The following is a 27,479-nucleotide window of genomic DNA, read 5'->3' as shown; positions in this document are numbered from 1 at the left end:
TGGTTGCACAATGTACAACATACAGTGTATGTAGCATTTGCCTTTCTAACATTTCTAACAGAAGTAAACATCATATGAGAGAGTCTATGTTTTTACATTTTATATTTTAAACATAAAAGTTGTGTTAAGGTAAGTTATGAATGGCATGCTCTATTATGTCCATATGGTCTTTAAATAACCAATCAAGTTCAAGTTCAAAACAGATGCATTAGGATATTAAACATGAGTCAAGGGCATTATAAAATAAAAACATGGGACTAGTTGTAGGTTTTGCACTAATAATAAAAATCACTAAAATGCACTAGTGAGATAAATCTAATTATAGAAGAAGACAATTCACTTTTTCATTTAGTGGTTTGTACTCAAGTCATAAAACCTTGAATACATTTCGATTTTGGATCTAATTTTTTCAGCTGAGAGAATGTAGTAAGTATTTCCTGACCATAAAACCCATGAGATTTAAGAAATGCTATGAAAAAGTAAAAGCAGATTTTGTTGATTTTGTGTGAAGCTAACGTTAGCTTAGGTTAGCTCAAACGGATGTTAGCATAGCATAGAGTGTTTCAGACTCATGTGGCAATTGCTCTTAATAATTCATAACAGTAATATGTAAATATTGTTTACGTTAAAGTTACTGCTCAGCTTTCGTAATATTGCTAAAAAAAACTATACATATATATTTATATATCATAGACAAAACACACGAATAAAGCACTAAATGCATTGACGTACCTGAGTTAGCAAGAGAAGGAAGACTGGCTGGCGCTGGATAACTTTTAACTAGTTGCCGGTGCTAACTTTAACTAGACTTCCTAGTATATGATTTGATATAATGTTATGTTTATATTTTGGTTAAATATTTAAAGCCTATGCTATGACGGTAGCAGTGACTCCACTTCAGGGTCCAAACTGTGTAGACATTTGCAGGTGTTGAGAAGTCAGACAAAAAGAAAACAGAAAAACTCTTAAAATGATGTTAAACCTCCACAAATTAACAGCGTTTTGAAATGTTTCCATCACGGAAAAAACAACAACAACAACAACACTGAATTAATTTCTTTCTGTAATAGTTTCACATCGCAGCAAGAGAAAAACACGTGTGTTTAAGAGCCCTGGAGCAGTTTCCGGTTACGTCATTCATTTCACCTGTGCCTGTAAGGGTCAGATCCAGCAGATCGTACATAGTAAAGTAAAAAGTTAGGATCAATAACCCTTTTGGTTGGTATGTTTTACCACCTTTGCCAAGTGAACACTTTACTGTAAGAGAAAATTGAGTGATCTACATCAGACTGACAATACTGCAACACAGACAGTAACCCAACTGTTTGTGGGTTGTCAGTGCATTGCAATCCCTGCACATCTTTTAAGAAGAATAGCCCTGTTGTGTAACGCAAGTGTAAAAACAGAACCACAAATTACCAGCAACCTTCCCACAACTTTCATCACTAACATGAAAGACAACTATTTTACAAAACACATGGCACAGGCTGCTATGCATAGGCCTTCATAACTCCACAATCTTGCTTTATTGATTTTTAAGAGTATCAATAGATTTCTGAGTCATTAAACAAATAATTATTATAGGCAGTAAGCGCTTAAAACATGTGACATTACCAAAAAATGAAATACTATAATAGTATTTAGAAAGCAGTGTGGTTATCAGGGACATGATAAACAAGCAAACGTTTTAGTCAGTGCACTTGGACAAATAATAACATAAGTCTAGAGACATACTGACTTGGTTGCTCCCACTGTGATAATCAAAACTGCACAGCCCCCATATAATGTCTGTGGTGATGATATGACATTTACAGGACTCAAACAAGCATAGTAAACTACCCACCTGAGCACCAGAAAGAATGAAGATCAGCTCTCCTCTCTCTGATTGTCAATATTTCTTTTGTGCTTTTTGGCAGGAGGGTTGTAGCTACAAGTTAAATAATATGATGTCTGACACATGGAAAAATATTTCTGTGGTACAAGTCTCTCTTATCTAATTTATGTCACAGTGTGTGAGAAGGCAGCGGGATACAAAGTCTTCACAACCCCGTCTGGTGAGGAGCCACAGACAGAGCTTGGCGACCTTCTCATGGCATAAACCCTGATTCATCAGCAATCATCAAGATATAGTCAGATTTCTCATAGCACCTCCACATTTTGGGCCAAGAAGTGGAACGTTGAGGGGAAAAGCAACATACTTCAGCCCAAACTCATTTTTGCTGTGATCTCTACACAAACTGTACTTTCTCATTCCTGAGCAATGTGTCTGAATACATTTGCCTCAATGAATGCACTTTTTTTTGCATGATGTCTGTGATGGAAACCAGACTTTTTGGTACTTGGGCTGGATTTACAGTAGAGCAGGATTCAAAATAAATATTTTTTTTTTTTTCCAGAAGTTCAGGGCCACCATAGGATAAAAAGCCAAATGGCACATCCTTCAGTCTTGAATTAGCATTTCCCTCCAGTTGAAACTGTGATTGGGTCCATGTGTCAGAGGCAAGATGGGGGGATCGACCAGCTGCCAAACCCCTGTGTCTCCCATTTCTTCACAAGCACAAAACCCTAAGTATGGAATCTGCACAAAGAAGAGACAGATGTGCATGTTATCAAAGAAAAGGAGGTTAAGAGTAGAAGTTAGAAATGAAAGGAGCATTGTAGCTACAGCAGTAAACTGACCTTTCGGACAACTTGGACAAAGTCCTTGGAGTTTTGAGGACTGAGACCTTGTATCTGGCGAGTGCAGGCCTCCAGGGAGGAAGCATGGGCCACAATCAGGACCGTGTTTCCTGTGCGGAAGAGAACCACATTTCACAGATACCATTAGTTCACTGGACTGACACTCAATGGTCTAATATGTAGCTTGCCATTCAGGATCTTAACATTCAGTCCTCTCTGAAAGTAATTGAAGCAACAAGGCTAATTTGTTTGTCTTTGCTGTACCCAAAAGACATTTGGCTTTAAGATCAAATGATGGATGCGAGAATTTTAGCCAATATCACAGCTGCTACGTAAACAGGTTCACTAATCTTCAATGATGGTATAACTTTGTCATGATAACAGCAAAATGAATTCAGAGGTGCACAGAAACATTTTGTTTTCACATTTTCAAAGGAATGCATCCAAACTAGGGGAGGAGCGAGAAAATTATCTATAACATGCCGCACTCTCAACATACATCTTCACCAGAGTGAAAAAGTGGAAGGTTTTAGACAAGTCAAGTCAATCCCCAGGCTTTAACCCAGGGTTAAGCAAACAAACAACAACTAAAGAAGACTGCAGTAAAAGCCTAAGTGACTAGAAGCTTTTTTGGCTTTACTTTAATTAAACAGTTCAATTGGATCTGTTTTATCTGAACTTTGAAGCAATGAATGGTGCTCGGCATTAAGTTAAAACCCTGGATACACTTTTAAATCTCCACCTTACCCAAGTTCTTGCACTCTGTCAGGATCTCTCGGGTCACTTGGAAGCTCCTGCTGATGTAGGTGTCATAAGACTCTGACACGGTCAACTTACTTATGGGAATATGAGGTCTAGGGATAAGACAATAGATAGAGAAGACTTTAACAGATTACAGTATCACATTCAAAAGTGATTAGATTGTCATAACACTGGTGTTCTTGTGTACCTGTATGTTGTGTCCACACTCAGGTTAGCAGCAGCCAGGTCAGCTGGGGGGATCCAGGTGGGTAAGCATGTGCCTGAAACCCACTTGGTCCATTCAAACAATCCAGGCTCCACTCGGATTTTTGTCTTTCCTTCCTGCTGGAGACCTGACGCAGAGCGAAACACAGGCATGAGCTGTCAGAGACTAAATTTTCTTAATAATGACTCCAGGTACAATAATAATCAATAATCTTACAGTATTACCAAGACGCCATAAGGACCTGAATAGATGCTGTGTAACATGTTTGTGACTGCTCAGAGTACTGATGTGGGTAATGTAGATGAGGTCCTACCCTGCACAATGTGCTGAGCCGTCTGGACGCAGCGAAGAGAAGGAGAGCAGTAAACAAAGTCTATTGTGGTGTGACTTTCCAACAAGGCTTCACCTAAGATATGTGGAGCCAAACACAATGTGATTAACAGCGTTTTGCTGTAAACAGTAGAAACATAATTTTTACTACCATCAAAATATTATGAGTATAAAATGTACTGACCTACGAGACGCGCCTGGGTGGAGCCAAACACAGTAATTGGACAATCTTTATCATAGTCCCGGTGACCTCCGCTTCTAGCTGGCAGGCTGGATGGCATGTTGAGATTAGAGCGAAAGTATCGGCCTGAGCAAACACAAATGAAAATCTTACACAACAACGAAATACTGAAATCATGAGTCAAGTGTAAGCTTGCATCATGGAAACGTGTCGTTATAAATCTCTCCTTCATGCAAACCTTTGGAGTCAAAGCACTGAGTGATCCAGTGTTTCCCAAACACCACGTCCATCCTCTCTCCATGGCGACACACAAACAGTCTCATCCTAGACAGGGAGGACTGATTAGCTGGCCTTGACACCTGAGGAAAAGATGTTGATGATTATGTTCTCTTCACACCAGCAATTCCCTTTTGTCTGCAAGCAACAGGAAAAATTAGATAATAGGACAAAGCTGCACCTGCATGGGTGGACAGAGACCGGTGAGGGTGGAAGGATCCATAAGACTGTCAAGTAGACTGTCGTTCAGCTGCCCATCAAATAACAACCCACCCATGGTGCTGCCAGAGTTAGATGGAGAGGCACAGTTGAGGACGGAGTGAGACCTGAGGAGTAGATAGACACAGAGAATTTAACTCAATCTTTTTTTTGACGTTCTGTCAACTTTTATTATTATTATGTGTTTCATATCATGTCTTATGTTTTGTGTTTCAATAAAAAACAAGGATTAAAAAATATAACAAAACAGATTATCTACAATGATCTATAGTACAAAGAAGGAAACATCCGTCCATCCATAACCTGTTCAGAGAGTGGTGTGTACTAATGTGGGTGGAGGAACCCAGGTGAAGTGTAAATCATTAAGCTTTAATGTTTCAGTTCAGCAACAAACACCTCTTCATCTGTGCACATTTGAGTCAACCTGTTAAAATTCAGACTGTAGGTATTTGTTTGTTAGTTATTTATTTATGCAAGAAGGGTGTTGGCGTCTTTGAGATAATAATCTGTCTTTACTATATGTGCACATACATTTTCTAATGCAAATCTAGGGCCTCCCAGTATGGATTCATTCTTATGCCGAGTGTTGTGCTTCACTTTCTTACCCATGGACAACCCATGTGTCAGATTCATCAGCGCGGCTGACGTAGTTCTCAGGCAGCAGGCCAGACAGCCCTGTGGCCAGCGAGGTGCCAAACACCCAGCCCTCACTGGCAGTGCTTTGCTCCACCGGAGACATGAAGATAAAATCTCCTGTGAGGAGCTCGAGCTCATCGTCATTCTGAGGCAAATACGGATACATGACTTGCAGTGTCTACAGGGGGCAGACAGTTAACAAATGTTAGAGTTAGAAAGTAGTACTTCATTTTTAACATTTTTACTTTTAATTTAATGTAGAATCTGAAGTGCCAGAGTGATCACTTAGCAAGGGAAATAGAGAAAGTGTTAGTTTCTTAGAGAGTAGATCTACCTCATGGTTAGCAAATCGAATGTCCCGAGAGAAGAGAACTGCGAGCCAATCGCAGCCCGAAGACACATCTATGCTTTTGGCTAACTTCTCCAAAACTGGAAGGTGACTGGATTGGAAGTGGTACGCCAAAGTGACATGAAGTTGTTTTTTATGAGGCTCGACATGAACATCTGGACAAAAGAAAAATATAGAAATGTGAACATCTTATGTAGATACATTCACTGGCCACTGTATTCGGTATACCTGTACAATCCAATGTAGTGCAGTACGGCACTGAGGTAATGCATCTCCTGGTGATACCGTTCAGCCCATGTCAACATATGATTCCAATAAATGCAATTAATACACAACTGTTTAGAGTTGTAGTTTTTAGTAGTATTTACCTAAGCATGCTGTATTAACAAGACACTGTTGCTGGTGTGTTGGTGTGATTTTCTCAGAAGGAGCATAAGTGGATTCAAACCTGCTTTAGCTGTAGCTTCTGTAGCAAAATCTGCAGCGAAATGCTTCAGCACCTCTGCCAACTGCTCGTCCACAAAGAGCCCGATAAAAGTCGAGGAGGTATAGAGCTCCAGGGGGAGGGGCATGGGTATACGACCCTTCCACTTAGTCACAGTGGCCTGGAGAGCCTCAGACAGGGCCTCCACCTTCCCATCGGGACACTGCGGAGAAACAGGTCAGCATCAATGTTGAAACAAACCACTTTGACGCAATAGAGAGACTAAAAACAACAACAAACTGGCAATAAATGCATAAACTATATTATTAAGTTTATAATATACAGTATATTACTGTATATGACAGTATAAACAAACACAAACACACAGAATAAGGCTGAGACTGACCATGAAGAATTGGCAGAGGGTGATGTGGGGGAAGATGTTGTGGGCCTTATTCTTGCCACAGGAGAAGCGGGACTGCTGCCAGAAGTGTGAGAGCTGCTGGAGCAGAGGTCCACTGGGGCGCAGATATAACACATACTCTCTGGGCAGGGGATCATCCAGGAAAGGGTCATCCACATGGGAGAAGAGCCTGGAGAAGCAGATGACACACCCAAGAACACATGAGATGATGAGTAAAAAGCTGAAGAAGGTGAGAGGGCAGCTCACGCTCAGCAGAGGGCAGTATTGCTGCAACAGCACAGTGTGCTGAGGAGACAGGTCAGCAGGTGTTATGTTTTTAAGAGTGTCTGTTTGCTTTCACACTACACACTGAGACGTGCGAAAAGAGTGTGTGTGAGGAAATAAGTTGTTCTTACCAGTCACACGCTGCCTGGACGTTTTTGCCTCCTGTCGAAACCAGAGCTTTCAAGCTGCAAAAGAGAAAGATCAAGAGAGATCAAAGCACGGTCACACAATCGATAGTCTCTCTTCGGGAGCTGGGCTTATTAGGAGAAGACTGCTGCACTTCCACTTGACAAAGAACAAAGAGCAAACATCTCAAGAGAGCAGTAAAATAACAACAAGCATACAATAGAGGGTTCATTAATCATAGCAGGGCCTAATGAAAGCACACTGATACTCTTCTGACACAGCTTTATTGAAATATTGAACAAATCACTACTATCATCAGAACAGTGTGTTCACCACATAATCACAGGACTGGTATGGGCATACGTACAGCACTGACACATGCTGGATCTAACATGAAACTGATGTCACTACAGTACACTTAGATCACTAATTATGAGAGTGACTTTGACAAAATAAAACACAAATGATGCCTTATGTTTTATGCACAGCAGGGTCCACGTCGTACAACATCATTTATCTGTGTCACTTTCTGAAACAAGGCAGAGCAGATTACACGACTACTCTCAAGTGCTCAAAATCTAATTAGTGTCTTTTTATAAAGTCTCTGACATCGCAGGCCGCCTCTGAAGGGATTCGAGCAGCTTTCTTTGACTTTGACAGGGCTGACACAGAGCAAGTAGATGTGACTGTAGTCCGGGCGGTTCACGGTACCAACGTCTCAACGCTACTTTCTTTTTTGCCAATCGGCGCATTCAGTGACAAACATGATCAACGATCAAACACAGTGCACGCTCACTCTGCTTTATGGGTTTGTCTACAAAAGATTTAGCTCTTGACAGCGCAAACATCCACTAAATATTACTAAATTTAGTTTATATGTGCAGTATATCATTATAATAGGAGTTGGTGACGATGTGGTTTTATTTTTTTTATGTTCTATAAACTAGATCCATGATAAATAACTGAAAAAAGAGCTGGTTTAGGAACATGTCTCCTTTTATTGTTAAGCAACAGGAAATGATGTTTTGAGTAACTACGCATTGTCTCCACAGTATTTAACCTTTAAAACTCATCTACAAGGCTTTCGCCTCTTCTCTCAGTTCTTTGTGTGTGATGTGAAACACAGCCCAGCCCACAGTCAATGAGTGTTAAAACTCTTTTTAACTTCACACTATGGCCAAAAACTGCTGCCACCTTAAAACGTAACTGCGCTGTCCTTCATCACTGCTCCAATTGGCCATTTTAATAGTGGAGATTTCCATCTACAGTTGCTAAGAAAACAACACGAACAAGCAGGAAGTGGTTTTCTGTACCATCGCAAAGCCGGAACGTCTGACTTAATTTACAGAGCGATAAAGACATGTCAAATCTATATGTGTGGCGATGTTGTCAGCCTTCATTGTGCCACTCTAGTGTTCAAATTGAATGAGCTATTTTTAAACTTGTCCCACTGAGAGGGTCCTAGATACGGCAACGTCCCCAAGCCATGGGGCAGTGATGCCTGACAGAGAAGAGCGGGCAGGGTGGGAACAGTAATGTACTTCAGCAAGCGCACATATACACATAAATATGTGCAGGGGAAATGGAATTAAACACAAAAAGAGAGAAAGCATCAAAACCCCTAATATAAAGTAATAAAGTCTCATGTTCGTCCATCTGAAGCAGTCGACTACTGTTAAATGACAATCACAACATTTTATCTAATTGGTCCATTGTCAGTGTCACAGTATAAAGTACTACCACATGTAGAAAGACTAAGACTGGCTCCATGTTACTCAAATATTCCACCTGATGCTGCGGAGGCAGAGGGAAAGAAGGGGATTTTCCTTCAGCAGGCATTACGGGATTACAGGCAGATGTGACTGAGACATCACAAAATCCAACCCAGGCTGCAACACTGAGTCTTATCTCAGTGCCGTTTATGCGACTGAAATAATAGGAAAGGTCTTACCACTGTGTCCGTGAGCATGCTCGCTGAGATTATACAAGGTTTATGTGAATGTAATCTTTTTAGGCTGCTATATTTACTAGAATCTGTTGCTGGTTTATAGCCTGCTATACAATAGATGAAATAAGATGGAAACAGACATGATTAAATAAAAAAAAAAGAAAATTTCACAGCCAACACTTAAGGTCTACATATAAAATTAATTCTGTTTCAGTTCTAACAAGTCACATCTGATCTAATATGTATTTTGACTATATTTTAGTTAGGTAGGCAAACTTCCCTCCGCCGTCTCTAGATTGCAGCTTTTGCTTCAAGCTGAAAATCAATTCAAATGTCATCTGAAGTAATTCTGGAGGAGCAGGTTAAAAAGGCTCTCTACTATCAGCATCCATCATCTGAAGTGAAAGACTCCTCCACATGATGTATCTGGAAGAGTTTCTCAGGTAGAAGCACAGAGGTTTTTTAATATCTATTATTATTTTAATATTTTTCTTTTAATATCAGGATATGATTCATAGACATTTGCTCCCCACAGTAGCACTGTAGGAATGTGTGAAGTTGCCCATTATTGGAGCATTTTATTAAATGTAGTAGTAGTAGTAGTAGTAGTAGTTTTCTCTCCCTTTGGTGGGTTCCTGTACTTTCTATAATGCTCAACAGTCATGTGTGTCATCGTTGTGCTTCATAGCTACTACTGCGCTGTGTAAATAAACTGAATTGAATTGAATTAAATAGTATTTGTGTGAGCCGCCCGTCTGAGGTAGTAGAGGGGTCGATCCCCAGGTCCACCTAGTCCCACGTGTAAAAGTGTCCTTGAGCAAGACAAGAACCCCAAGTTGCTTCCAGGGTGTCAGGCACCTTGTACGTAAGCTCTGCCTCTGCTGAGTGTGTGTTTGTTTGTGTGTATGAGTGAGAATGGCTGATTTAGAAGAAACGTATAAGAGCACTTTGTGTACCAATAAGTTAGAGAGCACTATGTAAATACAGACCATGTACTGCTTGGTCACATACCCTCTCTTAAACTAAGAGAAGAATTGACCTAATAGCAGAACATAGGAGTTAGTCAGACTCTGCTTTTATGCTTTTATAGCTCTGTTCATGACTCAGCTTAATAACTGCTATCTTGTGGCGTGAAGAGTGCACTGATTAGACGGGTCGGACAATCGGAGAGATGACGAGCAGCTAACACAGCACCATGAGCTCTACTTACTTGTGCTTCCCACAATGATCGATTTTGCTTTTGTGGTTTTAATCCATAGAATTAGATCCTAGCAATAACCTTTACTACCTCTGGTCAAATGATGCATTTATGATTATGAACTTGATCCTGCATTTTTGCATCTGTTTTTTTATAACTGTTATAATAATCTGTTGCATTAAAACAAACATATCAGTAGTAATTTAAATTCAATTGGTTTGGTTTAATACATCTAAAATTGTTGATATTCTTAAGCTAGTTTATTTGTTTTCATGGGTTTCTCGATTTGCCTTTACTCATGTCCTATACTGGACAATACTGTTTTCAGACATTTTTATGAAGTATGTATCAGGTGCAGTGTAAAAAGTGGTAATTACACATATTTTATGATGGCATAACCTAAAATTGGGCCTATAGATTATGGCAGAGGATAATTAGCCTAAGAGTCGTCTTTTTATCCACACCAGCACAGCCATGTTGGAAACAGGCTATTATTATGTAAGCACAAGCTTCAGGTAATTTGGGCGTTGCAGTACTGTGGATCACGGCTGGTCATAAACATGTGGTCACATCATAACAATGACTCCAACAAACCGTTTAACCATGGCACTATAAAATAAAGTAAAGTAAGTCCAAAAAAAGCTTCAGAGAAAAAACAGGTTTGTTGTTAATCTACGGCCCAAAATGAGACAGCAAGAAGACACTGGCTCTGTCGTGAAGTCTTGCGTGCACAGTGTTGACACTATACATAAACTGATGTGCAAATCTAGACCCTTTGTATAATGCAGCTTCTTATCTTAAATCTCAGCAGCTTTACACTGTGGATTTTTTTTTATATAGTGCAACACTTTCACTTTAAGGTTTGGTACCAGATCTGCTGCTATACCACTCTGTTTCTTACACTAGAGACAGCGCTTCAACTAATTTTTTTTCTCAGTTGAATCAGTGCTAGTTTGGTGGTTACATGCCAGAAAACAATAAAAAAAAAAACACCCATCACGCTAATTTTCCAAAGCCTAAGTTGACACATTGCTGATGCCAAACCAGCAGGGGTTTGGCATCAATATTGTTTCAGATAGCAAAATAGTCTTTTGAACTATTTATTCTGGAAACAACAACATACAGGCAGTTCCAGATTTAAATGTTTATTCCCTTCGTTCATTTCTAAAATGAAAAGTTTGTTTTTTTGCTTAATTGATTTTTTTCTCTTTCAAATATTTTCTGTATGCTCCACCGTAATAGAAACAGTCCTGGACAAACTGTCCTCAATAACTATAGCTAACTCTAAAAATCTCTTAGCAAGGACTGTGTAAGTTATTTATAAAATGCATTTCCTGTTCACAGCTAGACAAAGATAAAACAGATTAGAGAGCGAAGACAGAGAGCGAACTCCTCTCTGTGGTAGTTATGGCTTTCAGAAATGACAATGACCATTACTGCGGGCCTTTACTTTATTTGCAGAGGCACCACTGCTGCAGACAATATTGCAAACACCTTTGCATTTCAGCCACATATAGCGAATGCATTCCTGCATCCACATTATTAAAAATATCTCCAGCAAACATTGTGTTTCAAAGTTATTGTGAGACTACATGAATGCCACACTCTTCGTGGCTACATATAAGGCATGAAGAGAACGAGACAAAAGCAGCCATCGTCTAAAACTGAAGAGAACAATGTCACCGTGCCGCATGACACATGCGTCCACAGGCCACAAAGCTTGCAGCTATACATTCCCAAAGGCCCTTCCTGACTCAGCTCGAACGAATCAACATTTCCTGTTTACAAGCTGATGGTGAACACACATCTCTAGCCACTTATCGCACTAACACTGCTGAGAGCCCTGCCGCTGTGCAACACCAGACTGCACCCTAAGGAGAGCCCGGTCAGCAGAGCAAATGTGATTCCTAACGTTGAGTCTGGCTGACTACACTCAGGCTTGGTGTGCCCACGCCCAGCCAAACACCAACACTACGGCCTTTTTTTTTTTTTTTTATCAACCACTTCACCAGCTGACTGCTCGGTTTCACTCCACTACTACTGTTGTAAAATGTCATAAAGCAGCTAAAACCAACAATGACTTGTGTCCACTAATTGTAAAGTTTGTGTATCCAGAACCAAATTCAGCTCAATAATCTGTGCAGTAGATCTTAATTGCTGTGAGCCACAAGATCACACTAGATGATATTTCTTTATTAGGGCACGGCGGAGATCTCCGTCTCTGTGCAGGATTGAATTGTTTACACTGCTTCCATTGCCTGTTGTGCTAAAGAGTATATTACAACCTCTTGACATCAGAGTTAAGTTCTTTCACATATAACCGTATGAGCTGTCAGGATGTCCGCACAACAGAAACATGCATAAAGGACTGAGACATGCGTATACCGAGCACCACAAACACAACTACAGTAGAGTAAAATTCACTGTGAAGGAGGCTGTGATGATGATGATAATGTTCATTTCAAGTCTAACAAATCAACATTTCACCACTACGATTGTGACAAAACTAGCTGTGTACGGCCTGTGTCTGGAACTGCTTCTCTTCCTCTCGCGTGATCATCTCTAAGAGAAGAGAGCTGAGTGGTCCAAGATGTCAGGCAGAGCAAGTCAGAGACTGACACCATTAAATAAACTGTGGAGGTCTTTGTGCTGATATTCAAGACTGTTGTAATAGCAATGCTTCTGTCAAAACTAAAATAAAGAGTGCTGTTTAAGTGTTATTTTTAGCCACGCCTGACGTCAGTGAGACGAGTCAAAGTGCACAAAGCAAATGTTTCACTAAGAATACAAGGCGCTGTGCCAAAACTGTGATGCATCACACAGCACTCCTCAAAGTCCCAGGATGTATTACACAAATCCCACAGCCTAAGTTACAGTCATGGTTGGTATTTGTCATGTTGACGACATCCAAAGCATACTTTGAACACCCAAATCAAGACCTTCCCTTTAAAATTCAATCGGAAAGTGAGCCGTGAAATGTAAAAGGTCTCCACATAAAGCGTTTTAAGTTCTTTTTTTCTTTTCATTCAGCAGTCGTGGTTCAACTTATTCAGTAAATCAATCTTTTCGCCATGTGCAGCAGATGTGCGTCTCATGCTTCGGGCGCTCTTAAACCAACACTCTTAACAGAGCGCTCTGTAAAGGTCACAAGCCACTTCCGGAAATGGGCGACTTCCTCTTGGCCGTATCGAATACAGACTTTGTTCTTACAATTTGCATGCAAGCCAACATGACACATGTATGCATATTGTGTGGCGGGGCCTTCACATGAATTAGAGCGGTTTCTCATGATGCCTTTCTGCCTGTTAGATAACAGTGGAGTTTTACATGTAGCTGTGGGGATGACAAAAGTTATGAAACAAATCTAAGTGGGAGAACAGTCTCATGCAGTCAGCATCCACGCCAACTTCCTCTTTAAAACACAAAAAGGCTTACGGGGTGACAAATATACGCGTTTACTGTACATAAGGTTTATCTCAGCCAGATGTGTTATAGCTCAGTAACCACAGTGGCTTTGATGTCTTTGTTCGAGAGGCACGATGGGAGACGATGACATGTGTGAGGGAATAAAGACAATTTCATTTGTCAGGACCGACCTGAAGAACTGTACCACCGTTAAACACTACTAAACTAAGTCTATTCTTCAGATTGTGTCTCCTAATTAGAAACTGCAGCTCGCTTTGAACACGTACAGCAAATGTGTTTTATTTCACAGCGAACAACAGATTTAGTCCAAATGAGATGATGGAGACAGTTTGTTGCTACCATATGTGCTTCAGGCTTCAACACAACAACATAAGAGCAAAGTACGTTTTTTCTTTTGTCTTTTCTCCACAGTGTCACCGGGAGAACATCTGTAATTGTTCTAAAATATGCCATAATTCTGTTTTAATGCCTTCTGGCTCAATAGTTCTTCATCTTGCTAGTACCAGAAAGAGTAAAAAGGTTTTTTTTTTTATCTTTAATTCTCCTCCTCGTTCTGTGTCACTGCAGTCTGCGTTCTGGTACATTTCGGTCATCAACTTCCTGTTTCCCTCGCTCACAATTGCCACATTACTCCTCAGTGTAACTAAACAAAACAAAGCACCGGACGACGATTACACTCATACGTGTAACATCATATTCGAATGTGTTCCCATTTCAACACATTTGAACCAATTTACCACTTTATTTACACAGATGCTCTGAGGTAGGGTTGCGCTTCACGCACGACTGACATGAAATAACCGCAGTCTCGTGTTGATCGTAACAACTTAGCATCTTATTTGTCTAAAGCCAAGTTGTTAATTTAAGCTATCCACGTCCTCAAATGGGCTCAGTCAATTTCCTCATGGTGATCCATATTCTTTTCACTTTTCGGGAATTCCAATGTAAAAATAAGGATTTCAGCTGGTCTCCACTGTCAGAAACCAACAAATTAAAACAAAGCCAATTTAAGTTGGTAGTTTCAGAATAAGACAGAAACGTTGAGAAATATTTATAGTTCAGATCAGTGATATGTCATCAGATAAGCGCTGCACTGTGACCGAAATAAAGAGGGACTGTTCCTGTACAAGAAGCGCTCCATGAGTACACACACATTTGTGATGCAGCCACGGGTACAAAAAGAAAATCACTGAAAAAAAAAAAAGAGTGATTTTTTTTCTTTTATATAATATAGAAATGCCGCTGCTCTGACGAAATCTGCCAATAAAACCACAAACATCTAAACACCTCTCAGTAAACAGGCAAACCGTGATGATCATGATGATATGGTGAACAGAATATTAATTCATTCATTCATTCAGTTTGTTTTATAGCCTGTGCTGTAGATTACACTTTAGTTAGGTCATTTTATGCATCGTATTTAATTCCTCTAGCTGAAGCCACTATAATTATCAAGTAACTAAAAACATCTAACAGGTTTTTTTTCCATTATTGATCTTCTGATTATTTGCTCAAGTAACTGATTAACTGTCTTTTCTAAATTTAAGACAGTTGTGGAAAAGCTGCTGTGTTTATTTTCCCACCGTTTGTGAGCAATCAACGGCCCAAAATCCAAACATGAAGACATGTGCATAAAAAATTAGGAGAACAATTATTATTATCAAACTAGTTTACATATACTTTTCCAGTTGATTCTAGTTCCAGCTGATTTAAAGACTGTCCTGGCTAAAGGAGGGTGTATTACCTCATGATCTAAGCATGTCTGAATGCTACAACACTAGTTAGACCAGGTGATGACTCGGGGAGGAGGATGGAAGCTAATAATAACACATGACAAGGAAGTGACAAGCACCGTGACAGCTCCAATAGACACTAGTTACTGCTCTACCTGCTCCACACTACAATAAATAATACTATGATCCAACCTATGATCTTAATAAACCACAGTAAAAAACTGGTTCACAGTGAGGAGCAGCAAACGAGAGAGACAACACGATAAAACTCTGTATCGGTTTGGATCAGTTTCTGGCTCTGACCATCAGGCACCATCAGCACTGTCCACCCAGCTCCTATCTGATTGTGCTTGTCCTTTCCTGAATGACTCAGCACAAAATCCCCCAATTAAAACAGAAGGGCTGTTGTATGTGTGTGTGTGTGCGAGTGTGTGTTTGTGCATGAATTTCTGCTCCGTACTCAAACACAATGAAGCCCTTGTTCCCTGAAGCTATGACTGATAAACAATTTTTCTATTATTCCTTTTTTCTTCGCCCACCAACAGTTAAGCAAAGGCCTAACAGCAAACTATGCAAATAGATTATTTAGGTATTTCACTGCAGTGTATCGGGTGTGGTGGCTGAAGATAAGGTTCAAATGTGACGGCCTGCACAGGATCCAGATGTGACAAGTCAAATGATACGGAAGGCTGAAATTTGTTTAACTTTCATCGAATGTCTGACCATAGTCAAACTTATTATTCATTCATTCTTCGTTCTCTCATTTTAAATCTCAATTTAGCTTCATTTTCCATCCTCAATAAGTTTTTATTGAGAATAAAGGAAAAAACATGCAGTACAACGCTTTGCAGTAGTGAAAAAAAGAGCAGGGGGATGTAAACCGAACACCAGGGACAAAACCAAAACTAACACCAGGTCCTACTGAAGCTTAGCTCCCAAGTTAACAGTTAGCTCGCCAGCTACATCAGCTCACCGTTTAGTCATGCAAATAGTTACTACATCACCAGTGACTTATTTTCCGTGGAAGAACCAATGTCACTTTGGGGTGTAACCACCACTTAAGCACCCTACAGCCAAAAAAAGAAAAGGTGTCAGCTGTAAAACCAAGACTGTTGAAAAACTCTGCAGAGCTGAGGAAATTATCTACTCGGGGTTCATCACAAATGCCTCCTTTAGCCATTACACAAAGCATTGAAATGTTTTTTAGCATTATTATTGACATTTTTCAATTAATAACCAGTCCTACTCATGCATATTATTATTGGAATAAAGTTGCGTCATAAGCACGACAGAAAAGGGGTCAAGGCAAACCAAACTCAAACACACAAACTCAAACACCTGGGTTTTTTGCACAAATATCACTCACTCTCACTATTGCTTGTTTCAGCCCATTCACACGTGCATAGTTTATATTACAGGACTACCTGTATTTTCTCTTATCACTGTCATTGTGTCCTTACTGACATCAGACCAGACGGACTTCAAAGTAAGGATGCTAAATTATTCTGCTGCATTACGATTTCATAGGCTTGATCAAATAAAAATGTATTAGTCTGTCATCAATAATAGATGCGAGTCTGCAAATATAACCAAAGCCAGTCAGTCATTTTGTCTGCGGTGGTTCATTAGGCAGGAGAGAGAGCTGCACCGTGATGAAAGCTACGATGACCTTCGAGACTCGTGCTCAGGATAAAATTCATTTTGGAGATATTGTGTCTGTCTTGTTGAAAGAGAAATGGTTTTTCAACAGTTTTGGCCTACTTACTCTGCTGACTGTCAACACCCATTACTATAGTTTAGTCCTTTGTGGTACATGTGGAGATATTCTGAACCCAGATCTGGGAGTTAATCACAGCGCTGTGAGATTACTGCTGCTGCTGACAAAAGTGAACTTCTTCAGCTCTCTTTTGTTAAGTGGAACACCATTTTGAAACCCACAGCACATAAAGGCTTTTGTGTGGGATGAGTCTGTTCAAATCATTGAGCTTAATATATAACACTGGAGCCACTGATAACACGAACAATGAGAAGGGACATTATGATTATAGATTATGTGAATAGGTACAGTAGGCCTTGTGCAGCAACGGGATGCCGAGATGTGAAAAACTGAGCCGTGAAGTTACAATTTCGAATCATATCAAAGGCTGAATTCAGGTGTAAAAGGATTCAAGCTGCTTTGAAAAAGTAACAGGTTGCTCTCCCATTCACTGAGAATATAGCACCTCTACATCTAACATTTATATCAGCTCTGTGGCTTCAATTGACAAATAGCTTCACATTGTCACTTTTTTATGTAATTACATAATCTGCTGTTTGCTTGTTTCCTGGCAACTTCTCATCTCAAGGATGAATGGGAAGAAGTGTTGGAGAGTGTGCAGGACTGTCAGAGGATCGGACTCTGACAACACCGAGCTTCGTCAGCATTCCTCCTTAATACTATAAGAAATTATTTTGATGCTTAGATAATGATTTGTGTCAAGTTTCAAGCAAAAATACCAAACATTGCCTAGTTCCACTTCATCTAATTTGATGATTTGCTGCTCTTCTTGATTTATTATCAATGTCAAGTGAATATTTTCTCATGTTGGACTGTTGGGCACACAAAACTGTCACATACTTTTTCAGCATTTCAGAAATTTATCAACCAAAGTGGTAAACATACATCAGATAATCAGCACATTGATCTAGAATAAAAGCATAACTGTTAGTTGCAGATGTAGTTTGCACACATGCAAGTGCACGTCTTCGTGTACAAAGTTGAAGTACCTGTGCGTGAGTATGTTCAGAGGACAATTTTGGACTTCCTACAACGCTACTTTTTTAACTGCTACTGTTTCTGAGAGGTTTTTAGATATGTTCTTATATAGATATATTTAGCAAAATATACACTGGTATTGCCTTCAGGTACAGTGTATTTAAGCACTTTCTGTATACATACTGTATGAGTTGTACTTTTGATCCTTGCTCTACACACATTATTATGCTGAGAAACTGGGTGCAGGAGTACTTTACAGTGTATTACTGTTACAAAGCCTTGAAGACTTTATACTCTATACTCTATTTTAGCAGTGTTATGTCAAAATAGCAGCAACAACCATGTAACAACAACGATGCAGGCTGGATTTAAGTAGAAAACAAGAATAAATGGAGTTTGAACGGCTGTGGTGTGTGAGATGAGACGGCAGAGCAGACGTGTATCGGCTCCTTTCAGCTGTGGAGATGCTTCGTATCAGCTGAGGATGTGGAGATAGAAGCGTGCAGCGAGACAGATAAAGGAGACCTGGGTAAAGAGTGTGCTGCAGGAAATCCTCCTTAGTTAGGCTGTTATAGAGAGAGAGAGAGAGAGAGAGAGGGTCTGTGTGTGTGTGTGTGTGTGTGTGTGTGTGTCCTGGGACAGTGCAGCTGTGTGGGCTACTCACGCTCTGGTCTTGGGGAAGCCCATGGACAGCAGCACGTCCAGAGTGGACCCATGTTTGACGGTGCTCGGTCGGCTCTGGCGCTGCCTCCGCGGGGTCACTTTGGCATAAAGGTCCTCTTTAGCTGCCATAACTCACTGCTCCATCGGTATGTCAGCTCCTCGGCTCCTCTGGTGTATTTTCATTTATTTAAACAGACAAAAAAATAAAAAGAAAGAAAGAAAGAAAGAAAGAAAGAAAGAAAGAAAGAAAGAAAGAAAGAAAGAAAGCTGGAAGCGGTAGATTATTTAGACCAGGATGACTTGTGTCAAGCGGAAGCACAAACACAGCATCAACCCGTGCGAGGAAACGCGCATTTCTTGCGGTTTGTGAAATGCTCTGAGCTGGATCGGCTCACACATGAAGTCAAAACCATCAGCAGGGGGGTCAGCCATGGGAAGTCACTTCTGCTCTCTCAGCCGTGCCCCCGATTCACCGTCCCCGATCGAGGTGAACATGTCTGGTTCCTGCTCAACCCTCGCATCCGGTCCGCTGAATGAAAAATCAGATGCGACTATCGGAGCTTCCTTTCCACACGATGTCTTATTTATGAATGGGTCCTGAGTGAGCGGCGGCTCAGCCACTGATCGACTGGAGCTCCTACTGCGTGGCCTCCTCACTTAAAGGGACAGTGCGGCTCGCGAGAGGACAGGAAATCAATGTGGCTATCGGGCGAAAAAAAAAAAAAAAGGGATAAAACCGAAAGTAACACACACGTATTCTCGGTCAGACGCACGGGGTGTCACATTTGCACACAATATCTAATCAGATCAGCTGACGTAGTCTGGTGGAAAGTGTCCAGGCTGTGTGGAAAAAGTTGGTCACACTTCCTGTCTGCGAAGGTGGGCGTTCAGAGCTCCCGCATGCGCAGTGCACAACAAGGAGCGCAGCACGCCATTAGCAGTTGCCACAGCAACTTCAGGGGGGTTCATTTATTTTATAATAAATCAATAAATATAACAAATTTAATTTTGCGTTTTTTAAATAAAAATAAGTTATAAGCTATGGTTATTCTGAAATGTGTTTTGGTGACACTTAATCAATATCCCATCATGCTCTACATCAGGGGTAGTAATGCTGCACAAACATCTGGATGCTGATGGTTTATTTACTTCTACAATTATATAATTGCAGGTATTTTATTTGAGCTGACACAACCTGGCTGTATTTCCCACGAACTGACTTGACAGATGTGCTGTCATGTTAACTAAACCGTTAAACAGACATCCTAAGTATATATCATGGCTCTTGTCTAATTCAAAGCTACAGCAAGGGCTTCTTTGAGGTTATTGCTGCCAAAGGTGGTTCAACCAGTTAATAAAACACCGCTTCACTCACTTGTGAATACATCTTCCAGACCTAGAAGATGTATTAAAAGAAATAATTTCATCATGCATACCAATTAAAACTTGACACACGACAGTATACACAAATGTATCAATAACAGTTTTATTAAGCAATATATAGAGCAAAGCGACAATCATCAATGAATTTAAAATTCATAAACATCAAGCACTGTGGGCTATGTTTTCACATTTAAGTATTACCTGAAACTGTGGCTATATGAAAAACACTTTGACATCTACACCTTCTCATGTTTAAAGATAAAGGAAACTATACTATTTCTCATTTTAGTGTCCAGAGGTAGCTGTCAGAACAATCTGGGCAGATAATCATCATGATAAGCCTACACAATTCTTTACAACACATCTTCATTAGCTGTTTGCTTCAGCAGGAAATTTACTTCATAACCTAATTGTTAGCTTAAATCATTGTAATGCATTGCCTCAACAATAACTTCAACTATACTATATATTTATTTGGAATTTACCAGGACATTTGTGTCCTTCAAAGAGTCTATACATCTGCCACAAATAAATGAAAGTTACTGTGGAAGTTCTAATTCAAATATCAGGAAGTCACTGATTTTGAAATTGTTCTAAATTACAAATAAAGGAAACACATTTACAACAAATAAACATAATAAACTTTAGTAGAAAAGAAATATTTTACTTTACAACAGTTAAAGGGTGGGTTTAAAAAAAAAAAAAAAAACACAAACACAAATTAAGAGAAAAGTAACAGCTGCAAAAGGAAATTAAGGCCAGATTGTCACAGTTTATAAAGTTGTATCAGGACAGAGAAAATTGGTGTCTCGTCTTTACTTCCCTCATAAAGAAAACATTAGATTTATACACCAATTATTTTTACTATTAGTTGTACTTATCTTAAAAAAAAGTTCTGCTATTTGGAGATACAAACTCTAAGAAACACACAGAACACACACTGCAAATATGGGTACGATTGTGATCATAACTCACTCTAATAAAATCCTATCAACGTATGAAAGAGGTTTTCTTTTCTGGTGTGTGGTGATTTATTAAACTGGGAATAAAGATACCACAGAAATCTTCAGAAAACAAACATACTCCAGACAATTTAAAACCAAAATATTTTCTTCTAATGAGTTTCTAGTGAGTTCAGCTGGCACACTATACCACAAATGATGACTTCGGTCTGAATTCCCCCTGAGAACAAAAACATCAAACATTAAAATCTGAACACTTAAATCTTTTCACATAGAAACTAGAGAAGTTAAAAACAGGCAGGTTTGTACTTACTTCACCATCATCACCTTCATGTATTGGTGACTGGTACATAGCATTGGGCTTTGATTTGCTGCAGGGAGACATGTTAAAATTGTCAGATATAGCAAACCAGTATACATGTAATCAGATGGAAACTGGCATATTACAGAGGAAATCCATTGGAAATGATAAAATACAAACTCGTCTTACCTTTTAATATTCTCTGTAAAAAGAAGAAATGAAATTATGTCAGAAGGATATAGTACTTGGTATATTTCAGCATGACTGTATCATGTGTCATTTAGAACATGCCTTTGTAGTAGTGCTATTACAGTACTATAGGATGAAATAACTCACGGGGCAGGTATCCTCTCTTGTAGGCATACCAAATGGCAAGTCCCAGTACGATCAGCAGCAGCAGAAAAATTATTACCCCAGCAACAATGCCTCCAGTGTTCAGATCACCTGAGGGGTAAACAAAACACATGGAAGGTTATTAGAAGAAGGGGAGTAACACGTCTTGATGTTGTCACGTAGTACAATTTCATTAGTTAGCAAATATTCCAGCACCTGCAATTATAAAAGTTAACTGCATTACCTTGTATAAAAGACTAAGATAAAATAAAAGACCTAAGCATACTTACGGACTTCCATTGCGGTGGCTTTACAGCTCTGAGCAGGACCGGCAGTATTGGAAGCCTGACAGTAGTATTGACCTGAGTCCATCTTGGTAACAGAAGGAAACTCCTGAGGAGACAGACAGTTTATTCAATGACATGAGGACCACACCTGTCATAGTCAAGATGGTACAAAGAAAAAAGAGTTGTAACTGACCAAGTTGCCATTTTTTGCATTTAGCCTGTAGGTTGCATTCTTGAAGGCAGCAATGGTGCTCGGATCAGCAGGCAGAAGGGTGCCATCTTTGTACCAGCTGTATGTAGGGGGAGGTGATGCATCTTTATCATGGCAGGACAGGATGGTTGACCCGCCCGTTGTCACTGTGGAGGGGACCCTGCACACAGGTGTGGATGGAGGCACTATGGGACATAAAGTTTGGTTTTCAGCCAGTCTACTCATGTACAGTGCAGCACACTTTGCATTACAGCATATAGAAGAAAGTCTTTTTTTTTTTTAATCAATAAATTAGTGATGCAAGTCTGGGTGGGTTACAAATGGTTATTAAAAATGATCCTTACCCAGAACAGTCACCTGCACACTGGCTTCTCCAAACATTCCGCTGCCGGACACTTCACAGTCGTACCTCCCAGTATCCTGACGGGTCATTTTGCTGAATTGCAGATTGTTGTTGTATAGTGTCACCCTGCCGGCATATGAGGCTGTCGAAGAGTTGCAAAATTACATGACAAAAGCATTTAGAGGGCACATACTTCTTCTGCCAAAGTTGAGTCATCCCAAATTATTCTTTATTAAAATAAAATGTCTGCAAACATGTATTATTAGACAGAATCTTAATTTTTTTTTTTTACATAAATTGCTTAACATGGCATACAGTAGGGGCTGCAGGTACATTAAGCAATTACAGAAAAATTCTATGGAAATAAAAAAATATATATTTTGGTTAATTCATAACTAAATAAGATATTTTTAAAAAATAGGGGTAAAATCTTTACAAATTACATTTTATAGTAGTTTGAGATATGTTGCTAACTAAAAAAGCATCAGCCAGAAAAGATGATCAAACAATAAACTTTCCCCAAAGGAGTCTTAAAATAAATAAATCAATCAGAAATCAATCAATCAATCAATCAATCAATCAACTTACCTGTTGGCTGCCCACCAAAAACCACATATGACGTTGAGCCTTTTAAGTCCTGAAATTTCCACTCAACTCTTGGGGAGGAACCAAAGTCCGCTGAATAGGTGCATGTCAGATCAGTGCCTGAAATACCAGAAGACGTCTCTTAGTAATTATCCAAGTTCATCACAGATAAAAATGCACAGGTGTACTTCAATCCTTTGATGAGACATTAAAACATATTATTCATAAAATTAAAATATAAGCATATGTTGTAATCAACTACTGCTCAGCAACAATATATGGATATGATCAACTATTCTATATTTTTGCAAAACTTGTTTGTTACCTTGTTCTTTGTGTTTTCTGTATTTTAGTTGAGTAGATTACAGCTACAGTAACAGAATACATCTTAACAACACAGCCTTGACTTTACACTGGCTAGTGTGCAAGTCCACAAAACCCGAATTACTTTGGCAATGCTAGTTGGAGAGATTGAACTGTGACTGGTTAGTTGCTTATGTTTTTGATTGCAGTGGAGATGCCGATTCCAACAGCAAAATGATTGAACATCCCTTTTTGTCACAAAGTGATGTCCAATATTACAAATCAGTTTGGAGATACCAACTGTACAACCACTGTAACATCATGACAAGCAAGTACAGCGCCACTTTGTCTGTAGTTCTTTTCTGTTTAATTTATTGAAAATGTTCTTAATTTATATTGGTTATAAGATTATGAAGGGGGTCCTGCAGACACTTGTATGAAATGTATCAATTAGGCTTCATACACTATACAATCCACTCATATTTGTAGGACTCACCTTCATTTTCTTTCACTTGCACAGTTTGAGGGGTGGTAGTTACCGAAAAACCACTTACACCTGGACAAACACATTAAGATAAAAACAATTAGAATTATAATACATCCTTGTATTTATTGAACTGATCTTATATAGAGTAGAGAATACAATTCCAGTCCTCGACTCAGGTAGGGCAGCAGCGCCATACACACCTTAACTGCTGGGTTAAGGTATGTTCAGTCAATCAGGAGCTAAAATATACCAATTCATTTTGTCTTCCCTCACTCCACCCTTGTCTTAGACGGAATCTTCCATCTTCTAATTGACTGAACACACCTGCTTCAGGTAATCAGCAGTGAGGGATGGTTGAAAAACAAGCAGGATAGAGTAAACAATAAATATTATATAAGACAGAATCACTTGTTTTACATTTTTAAGGAGGTTAGTTAAAGTATATGGCCAATTAAATCAATATTCAAATTAAATATAATATTTCATCTTAAGTTAACTTAAGTCACAGCTATTTATCATCACACTTTTAGTTCTACATCAAAATTCTCGCTTCCTTAATTATAGCTATTGCCTTTAGTCCTGACGGACTATTGACTTGATTATTATCATTATTCACTCAGTGACTGCAGAGTGTGTGCAGAGGCAGTAGTACTCATACTATGCTGTTATATTAAGTGGGTAGGAAGTCTAGATTTTTTGTGTCTCTCATTAGAGTATAAGGCTAGGAAAGATAAGACAGTAACACTATGTTGTAATGTTTATAAGGCTGAACACAAGAAGCAGTAGTAGACAAACTGGTAGAGCAAAGGCTGGGCTGACTCAGTTTGGATGGAGATGAGGTTATGAGTACTAAATGTTTCTCATCACAGATTGGAACAAATGTGAATAATTACTGGATTTCATCATCTATTTGAAACAGTACATTCAATATCTGAATGACTAATACCTGGATTTTCCATTTGGGGCTGGATTAGTATACGATTTTTAATAAGTCATGGGTGTGAAAAATGATACCTGGAAGTTTGAGATCATTAAGGTTGAAAGATATAGCAGTTTTTGGCCGACAAAGTATACAACTGCATCTCATGCCCCGCGGTGGCTGTTAACAAACTAACACTATGATAAAGATCACAGAAAAAGAAATGACGAATGACTAACACACCCCTTGTCAAACATTCGGAGCACGCTCTAAAGCTCTCAGGGTGTGGTCAAATAAGTGGTTCATTCCTGTCTGCTGAGCCAGAAAACTCTCAGGTGAAACTCAACAGTCTGGATGAAACTGTGTTTCCAGGTATCTCAATTCTGTACTACTAAAAACAAAAACACAGGTGACTAAATCATTATTGTCAAATATTGTGAGTTACTTGATTTCACAACTACTTTCTTGTTTGACAAACTACTGCAAGACTTCAACTGCACAGGTCAGAAGCAGGAGCCAGTTAATCATCAACTGAATGCAGAGTCATTGTTTTTACACACAGCTCTGATTACTTATATTAAGTGATAATATAAATATGGCAAAGCTTTAAATTTACCTGCAGTCCAATAAAATACCTGAGTGGATAATTGAAATTCATAAATGACATTTTATTGTAAATACTTTCATAACAATTGCCTCACAGCAGTCTCAGCTGAGATAAGGCAGCACAGTCCCAGTTCTGATTGGATAGAGATAAGGCTCTAGTGTAAAATGAAACCAGAGCATGCCATGACTTCCTTGTTTGCATACTTTGCAGGTTTCAGGGTTGGTAAGGTAAATGATCTTCAAGGCAAAGTACTGGGAATATATGCAATGTCTCTCTCTTACCAAACAATCAGGCAAAAAAATATGTAGAACCCATCATATTTTCATATTTACCTGCTGGGAAAATATCCTTATTTGATATGTTGTCAAATTCAGATTGAATATGTTATAGCTTATGTGATCAATCTACAATCTATAGTAATCTATTACTACTGCAAACAACATAAATAACGTAATGGCACGAGTTTATAAAGATGACATAATCATTATAAAACGTGCACCTAGTGGTCAATAAGGAGGACATCACTGGAGCCTACTCACTGAGTAACATAATACTCCACATGCCAACAAATTTAATTCAAATGCCTTGAGCTCATGAGAAACGTGGAACTATGTGCTTTTGTATTTGCAGGGCGTCCTTCCCACCTGTGTGCCTAAAATCACAATGGCATGTTTTGAATGAACAATTAAACTATATGAACCTTCCCCTCCTGCATGTTCTTCTAGTAACTCCTGGGTTAACAGGTTCACTGTCTGGCACAGTTAAAGACACATCATACTGGAAAGACTCCACCACAGCTTCTAAGATACAAGCAGGGATCCCACTTCACGGTCAGCTGTGAGTTTCCTTCAACGCCACAGAAGAGGCCAAGACCAGGTCCAACTAGAGACGACCATACTACACAAGACTGCGTCTTTCACACAAGCGTCCGTGTAGTTTTAACTTTAACTAAGTCTGAGTTCAGCTGTGCAATAAATCCTTGTGTTGGACTTGTTTTGCAACTTAAAAACCACGACACCACTCACCTGCTGCCGTCACAAAGAACAAAGCCACCGAAAGCAGCCCGCTGGCAAACATGTCGGCTGGTCTGGCTCTAGTTAGAGGCTCGACGGAGTCCGAGTTCAGCAAAAACCGTGGAACAAAACCAGAAAAAGGAGAACAGAGGGGGCCCTCCCGGTGCTGAATAATCACACGGTATGAGAGGTTTTTTCTCGCGTCTCCCTCTCTCGACGTTTCCACCGACAACAACCGACTGCTCCCAACTTAAGAGTCCACACAGGTGACAACAAGAGCGCTGACTTCCGGTTGCTGCACCTTCCCTCAGGTGTGCTGGTGACGACACACGGTGGAAGAACCGGCTGAACGAAAACCAAGTCGAAGAGACAACAGTGACAGGCTGCTGTGTGCGGGACGGAGGGTTTCTGTATGGAGAAAAGGTCAAAAATAAATAAATAAATGAATAAATAAATAGCACCTGAATCTACTGTATAAATAAATCAAATGAAAAGGGAAAATCATAAGAAATAATCATCTATTCACAGAATTTCCAAACATTTATCAAACTTGCATTTGAATTGAAATGCGTGTCATATACATAATTATTATTATTGTTGTTGTTGTTGTTGTTGTTTTAAATTGTAAGATCGAGGCTTAAGCTTTCACGTTCTAGCTTTTCTTTTACCATTTATTTCTTTCACACTGACAAAACCTACAGCCTCCGTTTAACATCACAGTGACCACAGTGTCCCAGTAAATGTTTGTACTAGTAAATATTTCCAGTGATGAGTCAGGTATCCTTTTCTGCAAAATTATTGTGTCTAATGTTGTCCGCTGTTGTAATTAAGGTTTTATTATTTCAGCAATGCCATTAGAAACTGTAAAAAACACAACAGACACTGTAAAGTGGAACATTTCATTTCAAAAGTTCGATAAACTTGTTTTGTTTTGCTTGCCTTGTTCCTCATTTGTAAGTTGCTTTGGATAAAAGCATCTGCCAAATGACTAAATGTAAATGTAAATGTAAACTTGGTTTTATTTAGACTCAGTTACTCAAAGGTTATACTGCTAGTTTGGGTATTTGCTATTTTTGCTATATTAGTACTAGAGTATTAGTTGTGTTACATTGTAATATTGTTGTATCTAAAGTTGTATCAAAGTTGT

The 27,479-nt window shown here is 39.4% G+C and overlaps 2 protein-coding genes across 2 annotated transcripts; both read right to left on the bottom strand.

The window, feature by feature from the left end:
* Positions 1-1,050: 1,050 nt before the first annotated feature.
* ubash3ba (ubiquitin associated and SH3 domain containing Ba) lies at positions 1,051-19,455 on the bottom strand. The gene is made up of 14 exons (XM_026370789.1): positions 18,600-19,455; positions 6,881-6,934; positions 6,468-6,654; positions 6,086-6,284; positions 5,623-5,792; positions 5,258-5,466; positions 4,615-4,759; positions 4,396-4,516; positions 4,161-4,283; positions 3,960-4,052; positions 3,629-3,773; positions 3,427-3,533; positions 2,680-2,789; positions 1,051-2,578 (listed from the first exon to the last, which is right to left on the bottom strand). Exons 1-14 carry the CDS (start codon positions 18,725-18,727, stop codon positions 2,441-2,443), a joined length of 1,929 nt encoding a protein of 642 aa, XP_026226574.1. The 5' UTR covers positions 18,728-19,455; the 3' UTR covers positions 1,051-2,440.
* Positions 19,456-20,070: 615 nt separating this feature from the next.
* On the bottom strand, positions 20,071-26,613 carry f11r.1 (F11 receptor, tandem duplicate 1). Its single transcript, XM_026372910.1, has 10 exons — positions 26,345-26,613; positions 23,803-23,862; positions 23,007-23,123; positions 22,420-22,560; positions 22,058-22,260; positions 21,868-21,970; positions 21,581-21,688; positions 21,434-21,446; positions 21,257-21,314; positions 20,071-21,163 (listed from the first exon to the last, which is right to left on the bottom strand). Exons 1-10 carry the CDS (start codon positions 26,394-26,396, stop codon positions 21,128-21,130), a joined length of 891 nt encoding a protein of 296 aa, XP_026228695.1. The 5' UTR covers positions 26,397-26,613; the 3' UTR covers positions 20,071-21,127.
* Positions 26,614-27,479: the final 866 nt, after the last annotated feature.

This window comes from Anabas testudineus, chromosome 14 (assembly GCF_900324465.2).
Source record: "Anabas testudineus chromosome 14, fAnaTes1.2, whole genome shotgun sequence".
Lineage (NCBI taxonomy): Eukaryota > Metazoa > Chordata > Actinopteri > Anabantiformes > Anabantidae > Anabas > Anabas testudineus.
Note: the sequence above shows the minus strand (reverse complement) of the source record. Positions and strands in the feature narration are given on the sequence as shown.

Bases quoted from the DNA above. Each gene is read 5' to 3' on its own strand.
- ubash3ba (XM_026370789.1), bottom strand. From the start codon at position 18,727: ATGGCAGCTAAAGAGGACCTTTATGCCAAAGTGACCCCGCGGAGGCAG. The intron at 4,284-4,395 runs GTTTGCATGAAG...GTGTTTGCTCAG, and splicing joins TCAGTGCTTTGACTCCAAAG to GCCGATACTTTCGCTCTAAT. The intron at 4,053-4,160 runs GTCAGTACATTT...CACATATCTTAG, and splicing joins CACCCAGGCGCGTCTCGTAG to GTGAAGCCTTGTTGGAAAGT.
- f11r.1 (XM_026372910.1), bottom strand. From the start codon at position 26,396: ATGTTTGCCAGCGGGCTGCTTTCGGTGGCTTTGTTCTTTGTGACGGCA. The intron at 22,561-23,006 runs GTAAGTTGATTG...ACTCTTCGACAG, and splicing joins TTTTGGTGGGCAGCCAACAG to CCTCATATGCCGGCAGGGTG. The intron at 22,261-22,419 runs GTAAGGATCATT...TATGTCCCATAG, and splicing joins TGTGCAGGTGACTGTTCTGG to TGCCTCCATCCACACCTGTG.